This window comes from Macadamia integrifolia, unplaced genomic scaffold (assembly GCF_013358625.1).
Source record: "Macadamia integrifolia cultivar HAES 741 unplaced genomic scaffold, SCU_Mint_v3 scaffold1090, whole genome shotgun sequence".
NCBI classification, from domain to species: domain Eukaryota; kingdom Viridiplantae; phylum Streptophyta; class Magnoliopsida; order Proteales; family Proteaceae; genus Macadamia; species Macadamia integrifolia.
The window spans coordinates 134460-158329 of NW_024868082.1; the positions used below are offsets into that span (position 1 = coordinate 134460).

The window sequence follows — 23870 nt, forward strand, 5'->3', positions numbered from 1 at the left end:
GGGGGGGGGGGAGGGTTGGACATAAAACCTTACCACTAGTAAAGAATAATTAATAAAGCTGATCCTAGAGGTGAGAGCAAATCTGATCTCCCAAACCCATTAGGATGGGACTCAGAGGATAGGACTTGCAACTGGCGGAAATTCTAAGCACAGCAAGGCAAATTCGAAAGGTATGTAAAGTATTAAGGGTGTCAACTGGTACGGTTTCAGTACGGTACAGCAGGCCAAGATGCAACAGTGAACCATACTGTACCGAGAAAAATACCTACATTTACCGATACCATACCGTTTCGGTATGATTTTTATCCGATATAAATACAATTCTCATTCAGTACGAATACAGTATCAGTGCAATATTTTTCCATTTTTTTACCTTTTATGTATATACACAGTTGGTAATTCAGTGTTTTGGTACGGTATTCAGTATGGTTTTGGTAATTCGGTATGGTTTGGTGAATTCCCCACAGTTTCGTCGTAATTCTTAAATACTGAAAACTGTACCATACTGAGAAAAGAACCATTTTGTCATACCAAAAAAAATACTGAATCTTCTTTGGTATAGTTGGGTATTGGTACCGAATTGACACCCTTACTATGTATGGAGTTATACAAAAAGACAATGGCAGAATCTACAATGAAAGAAATCAGAAACTAAATAAAATATTTATTGGATCTGTTAGCAGAACTATAGAGAATACCATAAGAACCAAGTTAGGAAAGTAGAAAATTTAATAACTTTTAATTTACTAATCAGAATCACCCCAAAGTCCAGTTGAGTTTGAATCCAACCCAGACCAACCGGGAAATATTAATCACACAGAAATCACCTTAAGTTTAGAAGGCTGCAATCGACCTAACTTGCAGAAAACAGTAAAATATAGCAGGAGTTAATTATGGCTGAAAAACTTGAACACTGAGAACTGAAATCCAGAGAGAATGTTATCAGACATAGCCACTCTCTTAATACTACTATGAATTATTCTGCAGAATGTTATTTTATGTCCACACTCTGAGAAATTCCTACTTTCCTCCATGGCCATAATTTCTATATTTACAGTATCACGAGTTCCAAGTGATTTTAATGTTTTCTAAGGACTTTTTGACAAAATTATTAAATATTTTCGTAGGGTCTGTATTGTTAGATCTAGGTGGTTAAGCACATTTGTTGTCTTCAAGCTATAAGATAAGGTCCATCACAGATAAATGGTGAAACAGAAAACCCTGAAACTTTTGGTGCTCAAACACATCCATGTATGTATTTAGAATTTTGTTTCCCTGTATACAATCACCTGGGTACAATATCATCATATTTCTGCTTTGTGCAATTGCATGTAATTGTGTTTGGGTCCATTCTTTCTTTTTCTTTTTTTTCTTTTTGGTTTCTTAAATAAAATGTATTTCTTGGTGACTGACACATATGGACATAGTGGGTTTGAAAACAACATATTGTAATTTCCCTAGTTGCATAGATTTGGGGAATAGCTTTGTAAAGAAACCTGAAAAATATTCTTGTAGGGATTCATTCTTAAATTATCATTTTGAATTGTTTTGAATAATAAAGATAGGATGCATTTTTTATGCACGGCCATGTACATACACGGTCGTGCCTTTCAACTGCTGGATGGGGGTGGGTTGGGCAGAAGTGTAATAAAAAATCCCCCTCTCCCCCTTCTAATGGTTGTAGGGATGAATGTGTACATCCATGGCTGTGCATAAAACCATTTGCCATAAAGTAAAGGATTTTGGCTTCTTCCCTTTTTGGGGTGGTGAGCATGTGGGTTGGTTTTGGCTTAAATTTTCAGAAGGTTAGTTCTATCTTTATTTCATTCTTGCTCTTTTCTGATCTTTTGACAAATGAACTCCGTTAGATCTCCAAACTCCAAAGTAACCAAATTTGTGCTCATCTTTTATTGTACTTTTAAAATGACAACTCAAACTTCTAAATATACTCAATGTATCCAGATTTACTGTATTTTCATCTTTGTTCATAACACATCAAATAAGTTTGAACCATGTTGTTGATTGAAACTGCAGGTGTTTAAGCCATCTACCTGAGGCTGTTGGTAATGATCCTGCTCATTTTGATCTACCATTGGCTAGGAGAAGATCCACTAATGGACAATCTTCTGGTGACTGGCTAGTGTTGCACATACAAGAGCTCATTGCACTTGCTTATCAGGTCCTGAATATAAAGAAAAGCATTTGATGGTACCTTGTTTTCAGTGGACAATTCTTATGCATTGCACATCTAAATCATAATTATGGATATTTTTGTCTGCCTAATTCTGTTTGCCACAGATAAGCACAATCCAGTTTGAGAACATGCAACCAATTGGTGTGGGACTTCTGAGTACTCTTATGGACAAGGTACGCCATATTGTCAAATGAACTCTTCAGTGTTCATGTGAGTTTTTGTTTTAAAAAAAAAAGGGCGTACTTGGTGCTCGAGGCTCCCGCGTGTGAGTTTTTGTTGTGGTCTTAATAATTTAGACAAAGAACCTTGGAGCATGTAATTCATTTATTTATTCTTACAAGGGTAAAAAAGAGAAGATTTTTTATTTTTTAATTTAAGATTTTTTATTTTTTAAATTAATTATCAATTTTATTTCCCTCTCGGGGGATAAAGGAGGCGCAAGAGGTGTTTATGGTGGAATTGTTATCTCATAGTGTGATTCTTGTAGATTCCATAGGTACTTTTTCAACAATATTTTGTGTTGTATGTTTATATACATAGCGACAGAGATGTGTAGGTTTCTTAATTGCAGCATGAAATATGATTTTGGTACAATAATCTATTTTTGAATGTGTAACTTGTTGAATTATCATAGTAATACAATACATAGGAGTTTGAAGTCTAGGGTTGGAAGTAGCATTTTGTTATTTGAAGTCTTTATTTCCAAGTAATACCATACGTAGGAGTTATGATTTCACTCCACCAGCCTGGCCTTCTCAACCCATCAAGAGCCTCTCAACACCAACTTTGACCCGACCCACCATTCCACTCTTTATCCAACCCACTGACCCACCCACCAACCGACCCACTGAACCACCACTCTTCCGACCCAATTGGACCTTGGCTTACAACAGATTCCCTCTCCTCTCTCACCCGACTCCCCAATCGACCTCCATCCTTACTCCCCTGTTGCATCGGACTCGGTTGTTGTATTAGACTCGTCTGGCGCTACCGCCATGGCCTCGGATGTTGTTTTTGACTTGCCACACCAATTGCCTCGACTATTACTATATCCACCACTGCTGCGTTGCGCCCCATTGTCTTATCTTCCTCTCCGCCTGAGGCCTCTGCTTTGCCTGATGTTGCCATGTCTTCCTCCTCATTGGCAACTGCTAATTATCCTGCAGCCTCTTTCTTGCTCGATGTCTACAACGGCCCTGCTTGTGCCAATGCCAAGTCTTCTTCCATTCATGCTGCCATGTCTGCGTTTGTCACGCCTGCTCCAGCCATCTTGCCTGCTACATTTGCTTCCTCTTCTTTGGCTTTCATCTCCATGCTTGTCACGGCTGCTTCCATAATTGTTTCCAGGTCTAGTACTGCCACGTCTTCCACCGCTGGAACTGCTGCTCTCGTCTCCTTGTCTATGGCATCGCCCCCTGTGACTTCTACTTCGGCTGCCTCCTTGTTGTCTGTTGGTGGCTCATGCGCTCTGCCTTCCTTGGCCGATGGTTTACTTCCTCTCCCTCCTGGCTGGGCCTCTTCCAAGTTCCCTGCTGCCATTATTCCTGACCTTTTGATACTTACTCTGGTTCTGGCCTCCCGCCAACCATTTTGGTCCACAGGGACCCTACTCCTTTGGTTATTGATACCATGCCCCCTGCCCCCTGCCCCCTGCCCCCTTACCTCCCACTGCCCCCGTCATCTCCAAACATTCTCGGCCTCCTTCCCGACCCAAGCCACCTGCACCCCTTGCTAAATCCTCCCCCTCCACCAAAGGAACCTCTGCCAAATCCTCCCCCACCATTCGACCCTCCCCCTTGAAAGAATATCACGGGTGGCACTTGTCCAAGTTGAGCTCTTCGAGCTCCAGATCCTCCTTAGGCTCTATCTAGCCTTCATTGCCTCACTCCTCTTCTTCCTCATGACTCCTGGACCATTTGGAATGTGCGAGGTCTGAATTCCTCGTCCAAGCAAGCTGACTTCCGCTCCCATATTCGTTCCTCCAACTCTAACCTTTGTTGTCTTCTTAAAACCCGTGTTCTCAAGTATAATGCTCCCTGTATCCTTGCCACGATAGCCCCCCATTCCTGGTCCTTCCTCTTCAATTACAGCCATTGTCCCAATGGTTGTATCTGGATTCTTTGGAATCCCCTTATGTTCCAAGTCTCTGCCCTCTTATCCAGCCCCCAAGTCATCCATTTATCTATCTCCAATCCTGCTGGCTCCCTTATTTGTCACTTCTCCGCCATCTTTGCCCTTAACCGGGCCCCTGATAGGATTCCCCTTTGGCCCAACCTCTGTGCCTTTTCCCCCACTTCTATCTCCATCTCCTAAGCCCTTGTGGGTGATTTTAATGTGGTCAGATACAGTCGCAAAAAACAGGGAGCCTCCATTAACCTCCATTCTATTCAAGCCTTCGATGACTGCATTGAGGACATAGCCATCAATGGCCTTCGTTAGTCCGGGTCCAAATTCACTTGGAAAAATCGTCGATCCAGTTTGGATCACATTGGTTGCAAGCTCGACAAAGCCCTTATTAATGTAGTCTGGCTCGAGGCCTTCCCTTCCTCCCACACTTGCTTTGATCTCCAAGGCATTTCTGATCACAACCCCATGCTTCTCAATATCCTTCCCTCCATCTCCTGTGGTCCTAAGCCCTTTAATTTTTTTTGACATGTGGATCCTCCACCCCGATAATCTCTCTGTTATATGATTTGCTTGGATCACCCCAATCTAGGCTTACTCCTCCCACCTTATTGCCTTTGCTAGGAAGCTCAGGAATGTTAAAGTGACGCTTAAGCATTGGAACCTCTCTTCCTTTGACAATATCTCTTCTAGAGTCTTATGTTGTAGAGATCAGCTCAAAGCCACCTATTTAATGCTTCAACTGATTTCCACAACCAAGACCTTGCCGTGGAGGAGAAGCTCCTTTCCTCTGATCTTAAATCGCTTTAAGAAGAAAGCTTCCTTTGTCAAAAGGCTAGAATCAAATGCCTGGAGCTGGGTGACTCCAACACTACTTTTTTTCACAGATCTCTCAACGAGAACCAATGCTAACTACATTCCCCAGCTCCTCTCCAGAAATGGATCCATTCTTTTTGACCTTGAGGACACCAATCAAAGGCAGTCTCCTATTCCAACCTTTTCAGCCCCCTCCCTCCCCTTGCTCAACACTATCTCCCTAATCATCTTCTGAACAAGTTCATCCCTGACCTCCTTTCCCCCCTCTCTCCTCTCCATCCCCTCTTATGAGGAAATCATGTCTATTGTCCTCTCCCACAAAGCTAACAAGGATCTTGGGCCAGACGGCTTTAGTATGTGTTTCTTCTCTTCTTGGTGGGATATTATCCAATTGGGCATTCTTCATACCATTCGAAGGTTCTTCTTCAACCCCAATCAGATTAGTGGGGTTAATCATACCTTCCTCTGCCTCCTTCTCATAAAGAAGGTGCTGCTTACATGTTGGATTTTAGACCAATCTCCTCTACAAATTCATTGCCAAAGTCTTAGCAAACAGGATTCAAAGAGTCATCGATTCCCTTGTTAGTCCCAATCAGTCTACTTTCATTGCTGGCAGAAGCATCACTGACAATATCATCATTTGTCATGAAATTGTTCGTGGCTTTGACAGAAAAGCCCATTCTCTGGTTGCCCTCCTCAAAATCGACATTCACAAAGCTTTTGACTCCATTCGCTAGGACTTCTTATTCGACGTCCTTATTTGTATGTCCTTGCCCCCCGATCTTTGTCCATTGGATCCACTCTTGCATCTTGCTCGCTTCTCAGTTCTTGTCAATAGCAGCTCTACGGGATACTTCTCCTCCTTTGTGGGCATTCATTAAGGATGCCCCCCATCCCCCGTCCTCTTCTCCTTGGCCCTTGAAGTTCGCTCTCGCTCCATCCAATCCAATACTGACCTCCATTTCATCTCTCCTCTCCTCAAATTCAAACACATTATGCTCTCCCATCTTGCTTTTGTTGATAATCTCATGATTTTCTCTAAAGCTGACTCCTTTTTCATCTCCACCATTATGTTCTCCCTCCGCCTTTTTGAGAATCTATTAGGTCTTCACATCAACCTCCTCAAATCCAACCTCCTCCTCTCTAATGTCTTTGACTCAGTGCAAGCTCACCTTCTCGGCATCACTGGCTTCTTCCTTGGCTCTCTTCCTGTTAAATACTTGGGTCTCCCCCTCATCTCTTCCAAGCTTAGCCTACCATTGTTCCCCTATGCTTGATCTTTTGAGGAAAAAGCTCCAAATTTGGAAGGGTAAGCTTCTGTCTTCTGCGGGCCGCCTAACCTTGATCAGTTTTGTGCTTCAATCCTTCTCTTCTGGTCTGGAGTTTTCACCCTTCTTGTTTATTCTGTCATGGCTGTGGAGAAGCTCTTTTGCTCCTTTCTTTGGGAAGGAAATGATTCTTCCAAGTTCCCTCACCCTCTCCCTTGGGCTAAGGTCTGTCTCCCCATTCTTGAGGGAAGGTTTGGGGTGAGAAGAATCAAGGAAGCTAACTCTGGGGAATCCTCTCATTTAGAAGATTTCTTCGAAGCACAACAGCATTTGGGTCTCTTGGGTCTATTCCTCCCTTCCCAAAATTGACTCTCTGGTCGACTTCCTCTCCTAGGGATGCGTTCTGGGTTTGGAGGAAGATCCTTGAGTCGAGACATTGCTTTAAAAGCCATCTCCTCTTGTATTGGCAATGGTGCCTCAACCACCCTCTAGTTTGAACCCTGGCACCCGTTAAGCATCCTCCACTCATTAATCTCCCCGAGGTTCATCTACTCCTCTGGTCTAGGCCAATCCGCCACTGTTGCTTCCATCATCTCTGATAATGGATGGTCCCCCTTCCTCTCTCCCCTCCTTGATCTGTGGTCCTATCTCCCTCCTCTCCTGCCATGTCATAGGGGCAGAGAGGACAAGATTATTTGGATCCCATCCGCCACTAGATCCTTCACCTCTGCCTCTGCTTGGGACTTTATCAGATCCAAAGGGCCTCTTGTCCCTTGGAGGAACATCATTTGGTTCAAAGGCCACATCTCCCGCCACAGCTTTACGGGCTGATGCGAGATCTCCAACTGCCTGCCTACGAAGTCTTTCCTCATTTACCACCATATTCATGTCCCCCTTCTTATTGTCTTTGTTGGAATGGAAATGAGGATGTCAACCACCTATTCTTCTCCTGTCCCCTCTCCACCTTTGTCTGGAAGAGAGTGCTCCTTAAGTTCTGGCCTTCCAGAAGACCCATCTTCCTCCTTGCTAAAGAATGGATTTGGATCGACATGACCTTCGACAGTGCATCTATTTGTGATACCATAGGAAAGCTCGCTTTTTGTGCCACCATCAACCATATTTGTATGGAGAATAATCTTCATAGATGGACTTCCAACTCTCGCTCCTTCAATATGATTTGGAAAGCCATCTTCTTTGATGTCACCTCCAAGATGTGATCCTCTGTCACCACACAGTCTGAAACACCCTAAGGAACAGGCTCATTGTTGTCTCTCTTGGGGTCTCCTGCCTTCTATCATTTTCCCACCCCCTAGGCTAGTTTAGTTTGCTCAAGCCTCTTGAGGTGTTGTTCCAAGGCTTGTTAGTTTGTTTGTTTTGTTTTGTTCTTCGGGCTTATGGGCCCTCTTGGTAATGAATTTATTAATTCATAAAAACAAAAATAAAAAATAAAAAAATAAAACTAGTTTCTATTTCAGTTTTATTTCTTTATTTCCCTATATATTGGTTGTAATCGATGGACAAGTTAGAGTGATTTTGAATAGCTTAATGGAGAATTGGTTTGTGTTCTGTGAGAGTCTGTGCTTCCTTTTCCCCCTACTACTCTGATCTTCTTTCTTCTCTAAGGGGGGCTCTCCATCAAGCTCAAAATTACATTATAAAGATTTAGAATCATACATTTATACCAACATTGCTACAAAATTCTCATTCTTATCTAAATTATAAAACTCCAAATTCGTTAGGTCTTGCTCATAGGAAGTCAAATCAGCACAAAGACTTTCTATAACCTTTGAAGAAGTCTAGGAGGAGTTAAAGGAAAAAAAAAAAAAGGACTTTTCGCATGTTTGACTTTGGCACATTTCAATTGGAATCAACTCAATCAGGGGTTTTTTTTTTTTTTTTTTTAATGAATAAATATTATATTAACAAGAGAACCAGAGGAAACAAAGAAGAGGGGAGAGGAAGGAGAGGGGGGGGGGAATGAGCAAATACTACACAGTCGAAGCTACAAGGGGGGATAAAGGCTAAAATAGTCAAGCAATTAGGGGGAGAAATATGGAAGAGGGCAAACTCTAGGAGACAACAATATGCTTGATCCTTGGGGAGTCCCTTAAAGGGCGATGGGGAAGCATACATAGCTTAGAACTAACGTAAAAAAAAGATGGAATTCCAAATCGTATCCAGAGATCTAGAGTCGGTAGCACATTTTCGAAGGTTCTTCTCCATCTAAATGTGATCATGGTTCGAGAACTCGGTCGAAACCTACAAAATTTCGTAGGTTTCTTCCATATCCCAAGGGGTCGAAACGATATGTCCTGTGACTTTTAAAAGTCACTAGTTTCGACCATGTTTCGACTAAATTCGACGAAATTTCCCATGTTTCGACAAATTTCGACCAAACCAACTTGTTCGACCCTTTGGTTGAACCAGGTCTTATATAAGTTAGTTTGAAAAGAAACCCAAGCCTTCTTTAGGAGAATTCGACCCTCTCTTAGATTTTTCTCCTAAGAGTGAGAAACTTGGGGAAACAATGGAGATTTCTATTTTTTGCCTAACAAAGTTGAATCTAAGGGTGGTTCTTGCTTCATTTACATAAGAAAGACAATTTGGACCAAAAAGGTAAGTCCAAACTTCCCCAAAAATCATTTTATAGGATATACTTGTCTATAGAGTAGAATTAAGTAAATTTTTTATATGTTACTTAGGAGGACCTGATCTACGCATTCACAATGGCCAAATTTATTTTTGCATGTTAATGCTTTTTTTTTCTTTTCTGTTTTTGAAAATGCATTTACCTACGACATATTTTAGTCAACAACTCAGCGTAATGATTACCGAACCTTTGGTTCACCACACAAGTATGACTTTGTGTTTTTTATGAAGCTAATGTTGTGAATGTGTTAGAAATGTCTAAAATATGATGTACACAAAAAATCATGCAAAAAAAACATTGTTTGGGGTCGAGACCTAAGTTTCCACCAAACTGGGAAAAATCCCCTAGTTTCCTCGAAATTTCGGTCTCCCCAAGGGTCGAAACCCGATACCTTGAACCTTGAATGTGATTGATGGTTGCAAAAAGCAAGTTTGCCGACAGAGTCATATATAGAACTACTCGCAAAAGTCATGTCAACCCTAATCCATTCACGCCTAAGGGAAAAGACAGGCCTCTTGGAATGCCAACAAAAACGGAGGACACGCTTTCAGATGGAAGAAGCAAAGGGGGAAGAGAAGAAGAGGTCTTTAGCATCTTCAACACTCTTCCAACAAAGGCAATATGCAGAAGGAACCTGGATGTGTCTGTAGATTAAGAAACACTAGGCTAGAAGACAGTTGGAGAGAGCTCGCCTAGTAGTAAAGGAGTGGTGGGGAATGTGTTTGAACCAGACAATGTTATGCCACGAGACTAAGGGGCCTCTAGCTCTAACAAGATCTTAGGCGGAAGGGGAGTTGAAGAGGTCAGACGAAGAGAGGGACCAAAGGACTCGATCAACTCTTCATGATGGCCAGGAGGAATAAGAGGAAGATCAGATTAGATATTTGAGATAGGGGGAGAAGGAGGGGGAGGGGGAGGGGGAGGACACCTGATCTCGTTGGATAAGATGGAAGAAACAGAGGATTCTCTAGGAAGCCCGAAAGAGTAAATGGTTTTGGTAAAAACCAGGGAGAGGAGGATGCCTACAGAATGCCAGGGATCATGCCAAAGAGAGGTAGAAATTTCCATCTAGCAATGAGGATGTTGCGCTAGACCCAAAAGGCATTAGGGGAGGGAAGGACAATCCAAATGGAGTCCTTGCATAGGAGGGAGGAGTAGACCCAAGAAACCTAAATACTCTTTTGCTTAGAGGCCAGCTTCCAAACAAGCTTCAGGATGCCCGCTAAATTGACATCTTTTATTGGAGATACATTAAGATACGCTAAAGATACACACATAAATGGACATGATACATATTTATACACTTTTCTATTAAAAAACAGTATAAAAAAAAGAAGAAGCTATAACATGTATCATGCATAGACACCAAAATGGAGAACACAGTATTGAGAGACAAATGTATTCAATTGAAATTGTTCAAAAGGATGATGTTTCTTACATGTATCATGCATAAACACTGAGAAATATATAACATGTATCATGCATAAGTACTAAAATGGATAACACCGTATTGAGAGATAAGAGCATTCACTTGAAATTGTTATAAAGGATGAGGTTCTTTACGAATAGGAGCGACTATAATGATGTTGTGCAGTTGCTTGTTATTGGTGAAGCCTGATCTCAGTTTAATCCAAGAAGTACTGGTGATTTTTCCCAAATAACAGTGGTCCCGATTGTCAATAAGTGGGTGTGGGGGTTGCAAGGGGACAGGAGGACCCTTGCACAGGGGGTGGGGGCCTGAATGTTTTTGGGGGGAATCATTTACTGGGGGTAATTTTGAAGATAAAAATGCCCCAAAACTTGCCCCACAGTGTCGATTCACGATTCTGGCTTCATAAAAGGATTCTAGCCCTTTAAAGAGGCGTATCAGGCATATCGAGGTGTATCAGTGAGTATCGTACCATATTGGTTGATACGGTTCGATATGTACCGATACCCTTAAATTTCATTCATTCAGGTAAATGTACATATCGATGAGTATCCATGGGTATCGTAGAGTATCATACAATACTCACCTATACCCAAATGTTTTGTAAAATACATATATTGTATCAATACCGACCGATACCAATACGTATCGGCTGATACGGTACGATACTTTAAACCATGCTTCAGGCGCCTTTGGTCACCTTGTTTGTTTTGCTTCAAGTCTAGGCCCTTCCAACGCCTTGGGTCGCCTAGACACCGTGTGAACTATGCATACAACAGCCTATCTTGACACTCTGTAACATGTCAAACTGTAATGTAGAATCACTACTGATTGACAACTACCAGAACGTAAATGAAAGGATAAGCTGAGGTAATTGTCCTTGCTTGGTATTGCTGTAACTTGTTCGGTGGGCTTTGGTGGTTGGAAGGAGTTGAAGTTAAGTTTTTCTATACCCTCTTGTTATCCAGTTAATTCGTGCAATGCTTCCTTTTCATTTATCCATTGTATAATTTCACATGGTTCAAGGTTCTTATGCCCCTTTTGATCTGCTGTGCAGTTTGAAATGATACCAGATCCTGAGCTTCCAGGGCATCTTCTAATGGAACAGTATCAGGTCTGTTAATTTTTTTTTTTTTTTTTTCATGTACGAATAGTCTTTGCAATCATTTTGCTTGATATTAATGCGTGCCAGTATCTGTTATTAACAGAAATTCTGTTAATTCTAATGAAGATATGATACATTACTTTTCATTTTAGTTAGTATGGGTATTGCATTGCTAACTTCATATTATACATATTTGATTAATCAACTACAAAATGAACTTCAGGCTCAACTTGTTTCTGCGGTTCGCACGGCATTAAATACATCTTCTGGTCCTCTGCTCCTTGAGGCGGGCCTGCAGCTGGCTACTAAGGTCAGTATATGGAAATTCTCTAGCTTTTTTATTCTACATTTGTCAATGGTAGATGTATGCAAATTGAAATCCATGATATCTTTCCAGATTCTGACAAGTGGCATTACTAGTGGGGATCAAGCTGCAGTAAAACGCATATTTTCACTGATTTTACGTCCACTGAATGACTTAAAGGACCTGTACTATCCATCTTTTGCAGAATGGGTCGCATGCAAGGTATACCTTTCCATTTATTTTATATCCTCCATCTCTGCCGCACTTGAAGTAGTTCAACATTTCAGATTGAGGGATTATGGTCTTTCGTTTGTTGGTGCTGCATCTTCTTACGCTTCTAGAAGCCTCTAACAATTTTTTCCCCTTTTGGATAGATCAAAATAAGACTTTTGGCAGCCCATGCCTCTGTCAAATGTTATACATATGCATTTCTGAGAAGACAACATAGCAGTGTCCCAGATGAGTATTTGTCACTGATACCCTTATTCGCAGAAAGTTCCAGAGTTCTGGGGAAGTACTGGATTGGGATTCTGAAGGACTACAGTTATATTTGCTTCAACGTAGAATCTAAGAATGGTGTAAGTTTAAAATTCAGAGCTGTATTATCCTTTTTTTTTTTTCTTTTCTTTTTGATGCTGAAACAATCCCCCTTATTAATTTTGCCTACCTTTAACAGTGTGAGCATTTCCTTGATGGAATTCAATCTCTACTGGTTTCATCAAAGTTGCGACCATGTCTAGAAGAAGCCTGGCCAGTAATTTTGCAAGCAATTGCATTGGATGCAGTTCCTGTAGGGATTGATGAAAATACATGTTCATTAGAAACTGATGAAGATATTGCAAGGGCTTCTTTAATATCTGGATACAGCATGGTTCAATTAGACTCCAAAGAATTTCAGTTTCTTTGGGGATTTGCCCTACTTGTTCTATTTCAGGCACAGAACCCAAACGTGGGTAGACAAATTATATCATTAAGGACTGCAAGAGCTAGATCTGCTGGTGACTCACCAGTTAGTGAGGAAAATCATTTGGATCCGAAGTTTAATGAAATAGTGCTGCCAGTGTTTCAATTTCTCTCAACAAAGCGATTCTTTAGTTCAGGTTTTCTTAACTTGAATATCTGCAGAGAACTACTACAGGTCATGATCTGGTTCCATGTTCCATCCCATTTGCTTGATTTTTTTGTTTTCTATTGAAGTGGCCATATCTTTTAAAGATTTTAATTTGAATTTTCTTTCGGACAAGATGTGAAGAAAGTGGAGAAATAGTTATAGAAGTTAGGATTACTTTAGAATTACCGTAATTGTTCTTGGATGGTTGCTTTACTCCAGCTAAAAATAATGATTCCGCTCTTTAAGACAAGATTTTAGAGTGATCTGCTATATCAAGCACTCACCAAACTCTCTTTATCTTTTGCTGCTTCAAATAGTGATACAAGTTCATGTGTATTTCCTAAATACCTTTTTTCCAGGGTTTTGGTTATGAATACCAGTATGAAGTTCATAAGTAAAAATATGTAAATCCCTGCACGAGGCACTATCTACTTCCTTCAACTACTTTGGAATTTATATCATTGTTGTTCAATATTGGATCTAAATAATATGTTATTTTGCTGTGAGGTACTTTTTTTAATGACAGGGTTTTCATTTCAATGGATGCAGGTATTTACGTATTTCATTCACATGGAAGACTCATGGAGTACTCTTGTGATATCCGTGCTGTCACAGGTAAATACAGCAACATTTCAAAAATATCAAATGATACCTTGTTTTGTTTGGAGCTTGAATATCATGTCAATTTTCTGGAATTGCTGTACTTGATACTCATTGCTGTTATCTTGTTGATTGGTTGATCTCCAATGCTTTCCAACCAATCTGCAATGCATTCTTTTACCCATCCAATAATTATACAACTAGGTGATGCGGTCAACCACCATTGCTTTCTAGCTGCATATTCCCATTTAGAATCTACCAATAACCATCTATCTTCTCTGTTCCAGATTCCATATGATGATCAGTGGTAAAATGGTTCCAAATCCTTACAATTTATGCAAACAAGTCTACATTGTTTTGCATCTTAATTGCTTCTTGTTGAACAGATTGTGCAGGTGTTTCCTCAAGATGATTCTGAAACTAAAGATTTTGCCTTTCTAGCGACAGAAATTTGTGCAACTTATCTTTATAAAATATTGCAGAGGTAGTCATTCCATCCAGAGAGTTTATTTGTAACAGTTATTTTCTCTAAGAATAGAATTTCGGTCTAGCCTCATTTCAAAATCATGAAAACCATTGACTGAGATTTATTTACTTATGCAGTCCCTGTGCAAGTTCACAAGATCACTCAACTCATGAAGATTGGATTTCTGTATTATTTGTTATAGCTGAGACGCTCATAAGGCGTGTTGAACCCAAGGTTTGGAAATCATATTCATATTCATATAATACAGATATGATAAAATAGTTTTGAGAGTAATATTTTGTGTTCCATTTTTCCCATTAATTATAATTTCTAATTTCCCTGTTGATTTGCAGAAACAGTTGAGCTTAATGCTGGCTTTTCTTTTAGCTTGTTACAATTGTCTTAAAGATGGTTCAACCGAATCATGCTTTTCAAAAGTTATTGCATTTCTCACTCATATGGGACCATTACTAAAGAATTATGTTAGGGGTAAGCAATTTAACTGATCTTACATGCCTTTAATATTTCTGTATACTCTGTTTAACACTTGTAACTGAAATAGTTTCAAAATTTTATTCTATTTCCGTGAGGATTGCTGACCATGGAAACTAACACAGTCAATGTATGGGCCCAAAATAAAGTGCTTGATCATTGTCAAGAACTCGGGAGTTCTGAACTACAGCCCCCCAAACAGCAAGTAAAAGGAAATGAAAAGTGGGGGAAAAAAACCTAAAGGGGAAGAAAAGGTAAACAACCCAAAAAAAAAATTGATTATTTTATTTGATAGAAATTTGATTTCAATCTCTAATAAGATGTATTTATAGACTCTGATCCTAATCATACCTACTACCAACTTAAAAGACCAAAATAAAAAAGAAGGGTTTACCCAGTGCACAAGCCTCCTGCATGTGCGAGGTCCGGGGGGCAAGAGGCTGTTTTGACCGCTTGACCACCAGCTCGCAACATTCGTACCTTACCATTGAACCAAGCTCCACCCCTTTAAAAGACCAAAATAACCATTGCTAAAACTGCTAAACTGAGTGAGCATTCAAAAATGGAAATCCTGTTGGAGATTGACGCTCCTTTAGTATAATCGGTCATACCACATTTTATAAAAATCAGAATGACAAGATCTTATTCTCATTGGATAACTTAATAACTTTTCACATGGCACCAAAAAAACACAAAACGGACTAGTTTTGACCTTCTAAAAGTAACCCTAGAAAAGTAACAAACTGGCTCTGTTTTTTGAAACATCAAAGTCTGATGTTTTATTGTCTCTTTTATCTTGACTAATTGGTTCCTCTTTCTAGGCCTGACTTCTTTCCATCATAATCGAAGGAAAGCATGGTTTGGTTTCTCCAACCAATCAGGCCAAATCTAGCACAAAACCAATCCACTCCACCCCCTTCTTAAAGCCCGATTCACTCCATAGATTTATGCTGATTTTTCATTTTCTGACTTACATTAAAAAACTTGGCTATTAGTCATGGTATTTAGATATAAATCTGGAATACATTCATGTTTGGAAAATTTGGAGTGTTGCTTCCACTTTCTTGGTCTGTATCTCTTTACATTATATTTTGGGAACAAGATTCGGTTTTTTTTTTCATTACCCCCCTTTTGCCCCTTCTTAACCTTGGATAACTTTATTACTTTGTATGCATGCAACTATCAACAATATTGTCTTATTGTAGGTTTTATTTACTGGTTATCAGCAGCAAAAGTTTGCTATTTCTTTCAAATAGACTCCAATATCCTACATATAGCTACCTCATAATCGAACAGAATGATTCCTTAATCTCCATCATACCACTGTCAAAGGCCTGTGATCAAAATACTTGAATAAAGAAATGCTTACTCTTGGTGTTACTACAAATGATGCTTCATTGCCGATATCTTTTCATGTGAAGGGAGAATGCTTCTCCAAGAAGAAGAGCAAGGGTTACTTTGGTTTTTCTGTGTCATATGTTAGTAGAATTATGTAATACGATTCTAAAAGACCCAAGGGACAGGGTTTAGAAAACAATAATTTTTTTTCAGAATCACAAGAAAATAAGGTACCGAAATCAGATTTCAGAGAAATCGAATAACAGAAAATCATTGTGTCTTTTTTGGCCAGAATTCAGGTTAAAGATCTATTCCAGCGAGCAGATTAACGTAAGAAAGTTTTATAGAGATATAATGGTTATATTTGGAGATATATGATGATATCGTACTGAAAGAAGGAAACTCAAGAACCCAGAGAAAATATGATCAAACATCAACTAGATTTAACAGTAATAGTGGAATTCTAATCTGAATTCAGATACTATTCAACGCAGGAGCTTCCCCACTCTGCTCGATTTCCTTGGGTGTGCTCGTGAGTTGCCGCGCATTTATTGATATGATATTAGAGTTCTCACAGCCTTTTTTTCCTGTTGCCCTCACTTTGCTTACTCCCAATTCAGAATTTAAGCTAAAACAGGGAGAAACTGAGAAAATTGGATCAGATGCAGGACTATTAAATAGATAGCAAGATCCAATTTTGGAAACCAGGAATTAGATAGTAATAAATTCTATAGCTACTTCTGAATCAGAATTGGAAAATCAGGTTCTATAGCAGAGAAATCCAGAATTCCTGCTTGAGGAAGGAATTTCAGAAAACAGTAAAAATATGAGATTTACCTGTCTGACCGAAGAAGAAGACAAGAAAGAAAAAAAGGGGATATGACCTTGGAATCACCACCAAAGGCCTCGATTGTAATAACCACCAATCAACCTGCTGAATTACCACAGTGTGCACCGAAACTGAATCACCACAGAACCGAAGGCAACAAGAAAAATTTATTACACAAATTCGTGTACTAGGATGTAGCCCACTTACAAAGTTAAACAGAAGACTCAAAAAAGGAAATATCTAAACCAATTCTGGACTGATGAGATAACTTAAAACTATAAAATTGAAATAATAAAGGAAAGAGATTGAAATAAGGCTGGACTCTTTGAGACCTATTCCAGCCTAACGAAAACACTTATTAAATAAAGAGATAGGACTGTAAAACCCAAGGCCCAGAACCCAAATGGGCCAAAATAAAGTTTTTCAAGATGTCAGTTCTGTTGGTACCCTTAAACTCATCTGGAAGGTTGTTTCCAAACGAAATAGCATTTGGGCTTCTTGGGTTTATTTTTCACTTGTCTGAAATGACTATCTATGGACTGTCTCCCCCTATTCTAATTCCTCCTGGGTCTGGCGCAATATCCTCAAGCTTCGTCCTCTGGCTCTTACAACTATTCATTCATCCATCTCTGATGGCCTCTCTCCTTCCCTCTGGCTTGATAACTGGCACCCTTCTAGGGTTCTCCTTTCTGTTGTGAGCTCTCATACTATTTACTCCTCTGGTATTCCTAGAAACTCCTATGTTGCCTCCATCATCTCTGATGGTAATTGGCCCTCCTCCTTCCCCCATGTCCTCACTAGAAGAAGGGATAAAGTCACCTGGTCCCCCTCACCCTCTGGCTCCTTCACTGCCGAGAGAGCCCTTTTTAATTGCCTTCCCACCCAATCATTCCTCCTCACTACACACATCTCTGCCCCCTCTTCCTGTTGCCTTTGCTGGAATGGCTTTGAAGACTCTGATCACCTCTTCATTAGTTGCCCTTTTGCCCTCTCTGTATGGAAAAGAGTTCTCAAATGTTGTTGGCCTGCCTCTAAATGTATCATTAGTCTTCATAGGGAGTGGACCTGGGTTGACCTGACTTTTGCTGGATCTTCAGCTTGTGATGTGGTGGGCAAGCTCGCTTATTGCGCCACCATAAACCATAACTGGATGTAGCGCAATCTCCGTAAATGGACCTTCAACTCACGCTCCTTGGAGATGATTTGGAACACCACTTCTTTGATGTTAGCTCTAAGCTCAAATCCCCCCTCCCTTCCAGCATATAACCTACTCCCCAAGGAACATTGTGGTCTTCTGGGGCCTCCCCTCATCTCGTCTCTTCCCCCCCCCCCCCCCCTTTTTTCTCTTTGATGGCTGTCTCTGGATCTCCATCAGCCTCCTCTCCCCTTTCTTTCCACCTTGGGAGCTGTATATCCTTCTCTTTTCATCTTGTTTTAATATATATTGATTCATCCAAAAATAGTTTGTTGAGGCTTGATCGGCCTAATTGGACAACTTAGTTGTATCATTACTTTTATTGCTGGTGCATGGACTCTTCTGAATGGAGATCCAAATCCATGTTAGAAGTGAGGCATTCAAGTTTTCATTGCTTTGATTTAAAATAATAATAATAATAATAAATAAATAAATGTAAATTCATGGCCTGTTGTTCAGGACTTACTTCTGTTCCATTTTTGGTCTTCTTCACTCAGACACCCAACATCCCCTCCCCCTTGAAAAAAAAAGTTAAAAAGAGGAGTTTCCCATAGAGGTTGTTGCAGTTCCAGACATGGAACAATCAATAAGAGAAATAGATAACTTCGCACAACATGGCATCACTATAACTGAAACGTCACTTTAATCGGCTTGTGTCCTTGCGGCATTAAACATTCAAAAGTCACCGTTGTACATTCAACATTATGACTTAGGGCTCCTATCAGTACATGTGAAGTCCTCCATGGTTGCAACACTATGGCAATTTATTGGATTTATTCGTTAAAAAGAATTGATTTGATACATTTCTTGTATATCCATAAGTGCTATGTTGAATTTGAATCAGATTTCAGATTAATCTATATTGATTGACCATCCTTTTGGACCTTCCAACTTCCAGTTCTCTATAGAGGGCTTAGTGGTCAGGCCTTGTCACCCCTATTTATCTCTATAATGAGGACAACGAAAAATCAAATAGAGTTATGAAACACTTGAATATAAAGTAAATGGAAGTGAAGAAGAAAAGAAGGCAGCAAAGTACTGCCGAGAGGAAAAGAGAAAATGGGGGAAGATACTGCCAATTGAAGAGAAGTTTTGAATGACCCAATTGGCAGTCCCTCATATTAAATAATAGGTCAACAAGAAAATGCGAAAGACAAGTATGCATTTACTCATGCATAGCCTTAATAAAAAGAAAGTAACACACCTGCAGGGTATAACAAGTATACCCCTGCAGTGTAATAATTTGACAATTACTTAACAATTTAACACTATTCCTCAAGCTGGAGCATAGATATCACCTACGTTGAGCTTGGAACACCCTTAAAGAAAAATAGGCCAAAAATATGCCTTGTTAAACAAATCCCCCATCTAGCTACCAATTCCAACAAACGGTGTACCAATCAATCTTTTCATAACAGCATCTCTTGCAAAATGGCAATCAACCTCAATGTGTTTAGTCCGTTTATAGAACACTGGGTTGTTGGCAATATAGATAGTTGTCTGGTTATCACAAAACATATCAACTGACGTGGTAATAGGAAGCCTAAGCTCCTGAAGAAATGATCTCACCCACATTAACTCAACTGCAGTATGAACCATAGCTCTGTACTCAGCTTCGGTGTTTGATCTAGCAATCGTGGTTTGCATCTTACTCTTCCAAGTAACAAGCCTTCCCTGACAAAGGTACAATACCCAGTATTAGACCTTCTATCACTCTTAGCACTGGCCCAATCAACATTTAAATAGCCAATAAAATCAACATTTATTAGGTTTGTATGTAAGACATTTCTTGGAGCACCTTTGACATAATGTAATATCCAACAAACTGCCCCCCCCCCCCCAATGAGTCCGTTTGACTACTCCAACTGCAAAAGAAATTTGTTATGGTTATAGTAAGATAAATAAGTTTCACAAGGTGTCTGTACTAATGTTTATCTGCAAATTCCTCACCGTCATTAGTTCCAATTTTTTTTATGTGGATCCATAGGTATATCAACAGGTTTAGAAGCTAACATCACTAGACAAAAGATCCAACCTATACTTCTTTTGAGAATGACAAATGCCTTTGCTACTCCTCACAAGTATACCGATACATACCGATGCGCACCGATACATACCAAAATGATCATTTCACCTCGATTTTTAATTTTCCATAGCACGGATTCGTATCGTATTGGTGGTGTAGATCTTTCATTTGAAAATTCTAGTGCAAATAAGGCTTAACTTTCTCAATGCCTGAAGAGTCGTTGCCAGAAATAATGATGTCATTAAAAATACAAAGGACAATTATGCCCTTATTCCCATGTGTAGCGTTAAAGAAAAGAAATAAAACACAACCACTGGGTATGCCATGTATACCCCTGTGGTAGAATAAATGAACCATTATTAACCATTTAACAGAGGTGATGAGGAATAACGTTTTAGCATTTCCCTTAACTATTTCGCCTACTAGCAATAACAACCAGGGGAAAAAAGGGGAGAAAGAAAGATGATGCAAGTGACATGTCACATCTGACCCCTAGGTTCTTCCCAAGTGGACATTATGACCCTCCCTAGACCCCACAGTGATGGGAGCCTCGAGCACTAGGTACACCCTTTTTCCAATGTCTTGTCTGGCTCTGATGTGTGTAATTGTATGTATGATGAAGAAAATTTTTCTAGGATAGACTGATAAATCAAAGAATGTGTTTGTCCCTTTATCAAAGGTTCGGTTTACTCTATTTTGCGAAGGTTATGATTTATATAATTAAATCCTTGATATGCATATTGCAATATGTTTGTAGAAGTATCTGAGACTTTTAATTTCTTATTGTAGATAAACCTATACATGATGATCTTCTGGCCGACTTGAAAATCATCCTGGGAACGTGGTTTAATGTGATTGCTAGTTTGACTGTCCACTGCATCACGGGTATTCATGTGTTGGAAAATAAGAAGTCCAAGCCATGCAAACTGCTACAAATGAAGCTTTCTTTTTGTCTTGAACAAACCTTTTCATTTGCCAAGCTGGCTCATGAAATTGAAGATCTTGTAGAGAGGAAAAACAATAACCACTTGTTTTTTAGCATATACAAACACTGCACCAAACAGATCCAGATGATTCTTACTGACTCTGATATAGAGGTAACAAAGCTATCCAGCCTTTAACCGATTTCATTTTGAAAGTGCAGAAAGACATATTGGAACATAATTTGTTACAGGTTCAAACAATTGGGTGGCAAGTTCTGAAAAATGTTGTCCATAGAGAACTAGGCGAAAGCTCTGGCAAGCAAAACAACATCTTTATGTTCTTCATAGGAGAGTTTTTAGGAGATATGTTGATGGTAGTCCAGAAGATAGTGAAGGTATTGTTTAATTAAATTTAAAATTTTATTCAAATATGATTTTTTTTTTCCCCATCTGAATTTACCATGTTCTGTTCTTGATGGCAGGAACCGATAACTAGGGGATCAATGTATATCATTAGTGAATGCTTGAGTTTCTTAGTCCTCCTGCAGAAACTGTCAAAAGGAAGTGAATGTCAGAAAGGTCTTATTAATCTGCTTCTAGAAGCCATAGTCATAGTTGTTTCCGCTGCAGCTGAAAAAAATTCCCAAGTAATGCTAATTCTATTTGCAACAACGAGCTAATTGCAATTTTCTGTTTCACTTCAAGATTTGTCATCTCATTTCATGTGACTTGTAGGAACTGAATGAGATGAAGAACACAGCAGTGAGGCTTGTTTCACATCTTGCTCAAATTCCTTCCGCGGCAATTTACTTCAAGGATGTTCTGTTAGAGATGCCTGTGGCTCATCGGCAGCAACTTCAGGTACTCTTGATGGAGAATCAGCAATGGCATACCCTTGCAATTCCATTACTTTTTAGATTGACATCCAAGGAAGTAAATTTGTGTGTGGATATGGGATTATCTTACCATTTGGTCTCAGGATACTTTTCTTTGCATATCGAGTCATGGGCCAAAAAACCTGTTGTTTATGTGGACATATTGACTTCAGTTGACCCTAAAATCATGAATCTATTAGTATTTATTGAGTGATACTTCGGAGTTATAACTATAAATTATGAAGTTTGACGCGTTAAGTAGAAAGTTCAATGCACCATCTGTTTCAATACATTGGTATTCCTTGACACAATTTTGTATAATGGGGAACAGAATAGGACAATAGAAATAGGGATTCATCAACAATTTCTTAATAATTAGTCACTAACCATTACATCTACTTCGTGATGAGAGCTAATTCTTTTGAAATTAAGTTGGGGTGACCAACTCACTTTTTGACCCCTCTAAACTGTTCTTTCAGGGTATCATCCGCGCTTCTGTGACAGATGATCAAAATGTTACTCAAACCAGATCTACCACTGCACCTCCAATCATAAAGTTACCAGTGCAAACAGTGCAGAGTGCGTTGAAGGATTCCGAAGGGTATTCTACAACATCTGCAACAACACACTCAAATGAGGACATGGAGGAAGAAGATGATTGGGATGCATTCCAGTCATTCTCTGCCACTGCTGATGCAACTACTATCAATTCACAGGGAGAGAATACTGCTGAAGCACCTACCCTAGTTGAGAACTCCACTCCAGATTGTGATACAGACACAAAAAATGATTGCGAAATATATCCTAGTTCTGAAACTGTGCTGCATAGCAATGAGACCAGCAATACACTGCAACGGGAGGGTAGTGAAGCAGAAGTGGCATTGACCAGCGAAGGTGAAGCAGAAGAGAATCAAGAGCCTAGTGACATCAAACCCCTTGATGGTGCTGCAGACCAATTTTGTGAACAGCATCAGGAGGTGAAGGAGGAAAGAGTAGCAGAGCAAGGAAATTATCTTGGACCATTACTTGATGATCAAGTTGTGGGTGCTCAAGAGTTGCCTGAGAAGAACTTTGTGGAAGATTGCAAACTGAGAACCGGAGAAATCCAAGATGATGGAAATGACCTTCAAATATCCTCAGATCCTCTGCCTCGTGAAAATTTCGGTGACTCTATTGAACCAAATGGGATTGGTGATAGTGTACCCAATGTAGGCCTTGATTTGGGAACCAGACTTCATGACTTGCCCAATCACCCACCTTTTGAAGATGCAGATGAAAAGACGATCAGTGAACGAAAATCTGGAGATATTAGTGATATGGAAGATAGATCAGTGTCTGAGAGCACTGACCAGCATGAAGAAAATGTTGTCAGGTCAGAACCAATGAAAAGCGACATTGATGGTATTAAGCAAGAGTAGATTAATGTGATTGTCATATATTGGTTGGGGGGGGGGGGTGGGAATATTTCATATAATCATTCTTACTCAATATACCAACGATTTAGTTTATATATTGATCATAATTCGAGATCATCATTGTTGTGTATGCTCTTTCAAGTTAAAGTCAAATAGTTTAAGGGGTTGAGGTTTATTGGGACTTACCTAGAGCAGTTCATCTGAGTTTCAGGTGACCCAGAAACCTAGATTGTATTGATTCACTGGTTCACAGAACAGAAAAGAACAGATTTGAATACAACACTGAACATTCGCATACAATCCAAATGACTATTTTATATTTCGGTGAGATTGAAATCAAGATTTCAATGCTGATCTTGAGAACATGGCTTATCAACTCATTTTCCAATTTGAGAGGCAGCACGCTAAGCATTGATAGGGGTGCGCCAGGCCCGTGCAGTAGTGCAACGCATGGGCGACGCATAACAACTACAGCAGCCTACTGTGGTGGGACCTCCCCCAATAAAAATTAATTTAATATAATGTGGATTGATGATCCGCGTATCAGATATTAAACTGATAAGAACAGATATTACACGGATCAAAGATCCACAGCTTCAAACACTCCAAGGAGGAAAGTTAGTTCCTTAGAAAAAATCTCTTCCCCTTTGAAGATCACATCCTTGCATCGGTTAAGAACATTGACCCAGATAAATTTCACAATGAGGTGG

General features: G+C 39.7%; 1 protein-coding gene and 1 non-coding gene across 2 annotated transcripts in view; one reads left to right on the forward strand and one right to left on the reverse strand.

Moving 5' to 3' along the window:
* Window positions 1-23460, forward strand: part of LOC122062692 (protein SWEETIE) — a 103224-nt gene extending 79764 nt beyond the window's left edge. The window contains exons 33-48 of the mRNA XM_042626335.1: window positions 2035-2179; window positions 2299-2367; window positions 11539-11595; window positions 11810-11896; window positions 11984-12112; window positions 12265-12468; window positions 12567-13028; window positions 13551-13616; window positions 13988-14085; window positions 14205-14301; window positions 14421-14556; window positions 20737-21044; window positions 21122-21265; window positions 21353-21517; window positions 21606-21731; window positions 22225-23460. Coding sequence (XP_042482269.1) covers window positions 2035-2179; window positions 2299-2367; window positions 11539-11595; window positions 11810-11896; window positions 11984-12112; window positions 12265-12468; window positions 12567-13028; window positions 13551-13616; window positions 13988-14085; window positions 14205-14301; window positions 14421-14556; window positions 20737-21044; window positions 21122-21265; window positions 21353-21517; window positions 21606-21731; window positions 22225-23163 — 3232 coding nt within the window. The 3' untranslated portion in view covers window positions 23164-23460. The remainder of the gene's footprint in view (window positions 1-2034; window positions 2180-2298; window positions 2368-11538; window positions 11596-11809; window positions 11897-11983; window positions 12113-12264; window positions 12469-12566; window positions 13029-13550; window positions 13617-13987; window positions 14086-14204; window positions 14302-14420; window positions 14557-20736; window positions 21045-21121; window positions 21266-21352; window positions 21518-21605; window positions 21732-22224) is intronic.
* Window positions 23461-23575: 115 nt separating this feature from the next.
* Window positions 23576-23778, reverse strand: LOC122062700. The gene has a single exon (XR_006135059.1). It is a non-coding gene; the product is annotated as a U2 spliceosomal RNA (small nuclear RNA).
* Window positions 23779-23870: the final 92 nt, after the last annotated feature.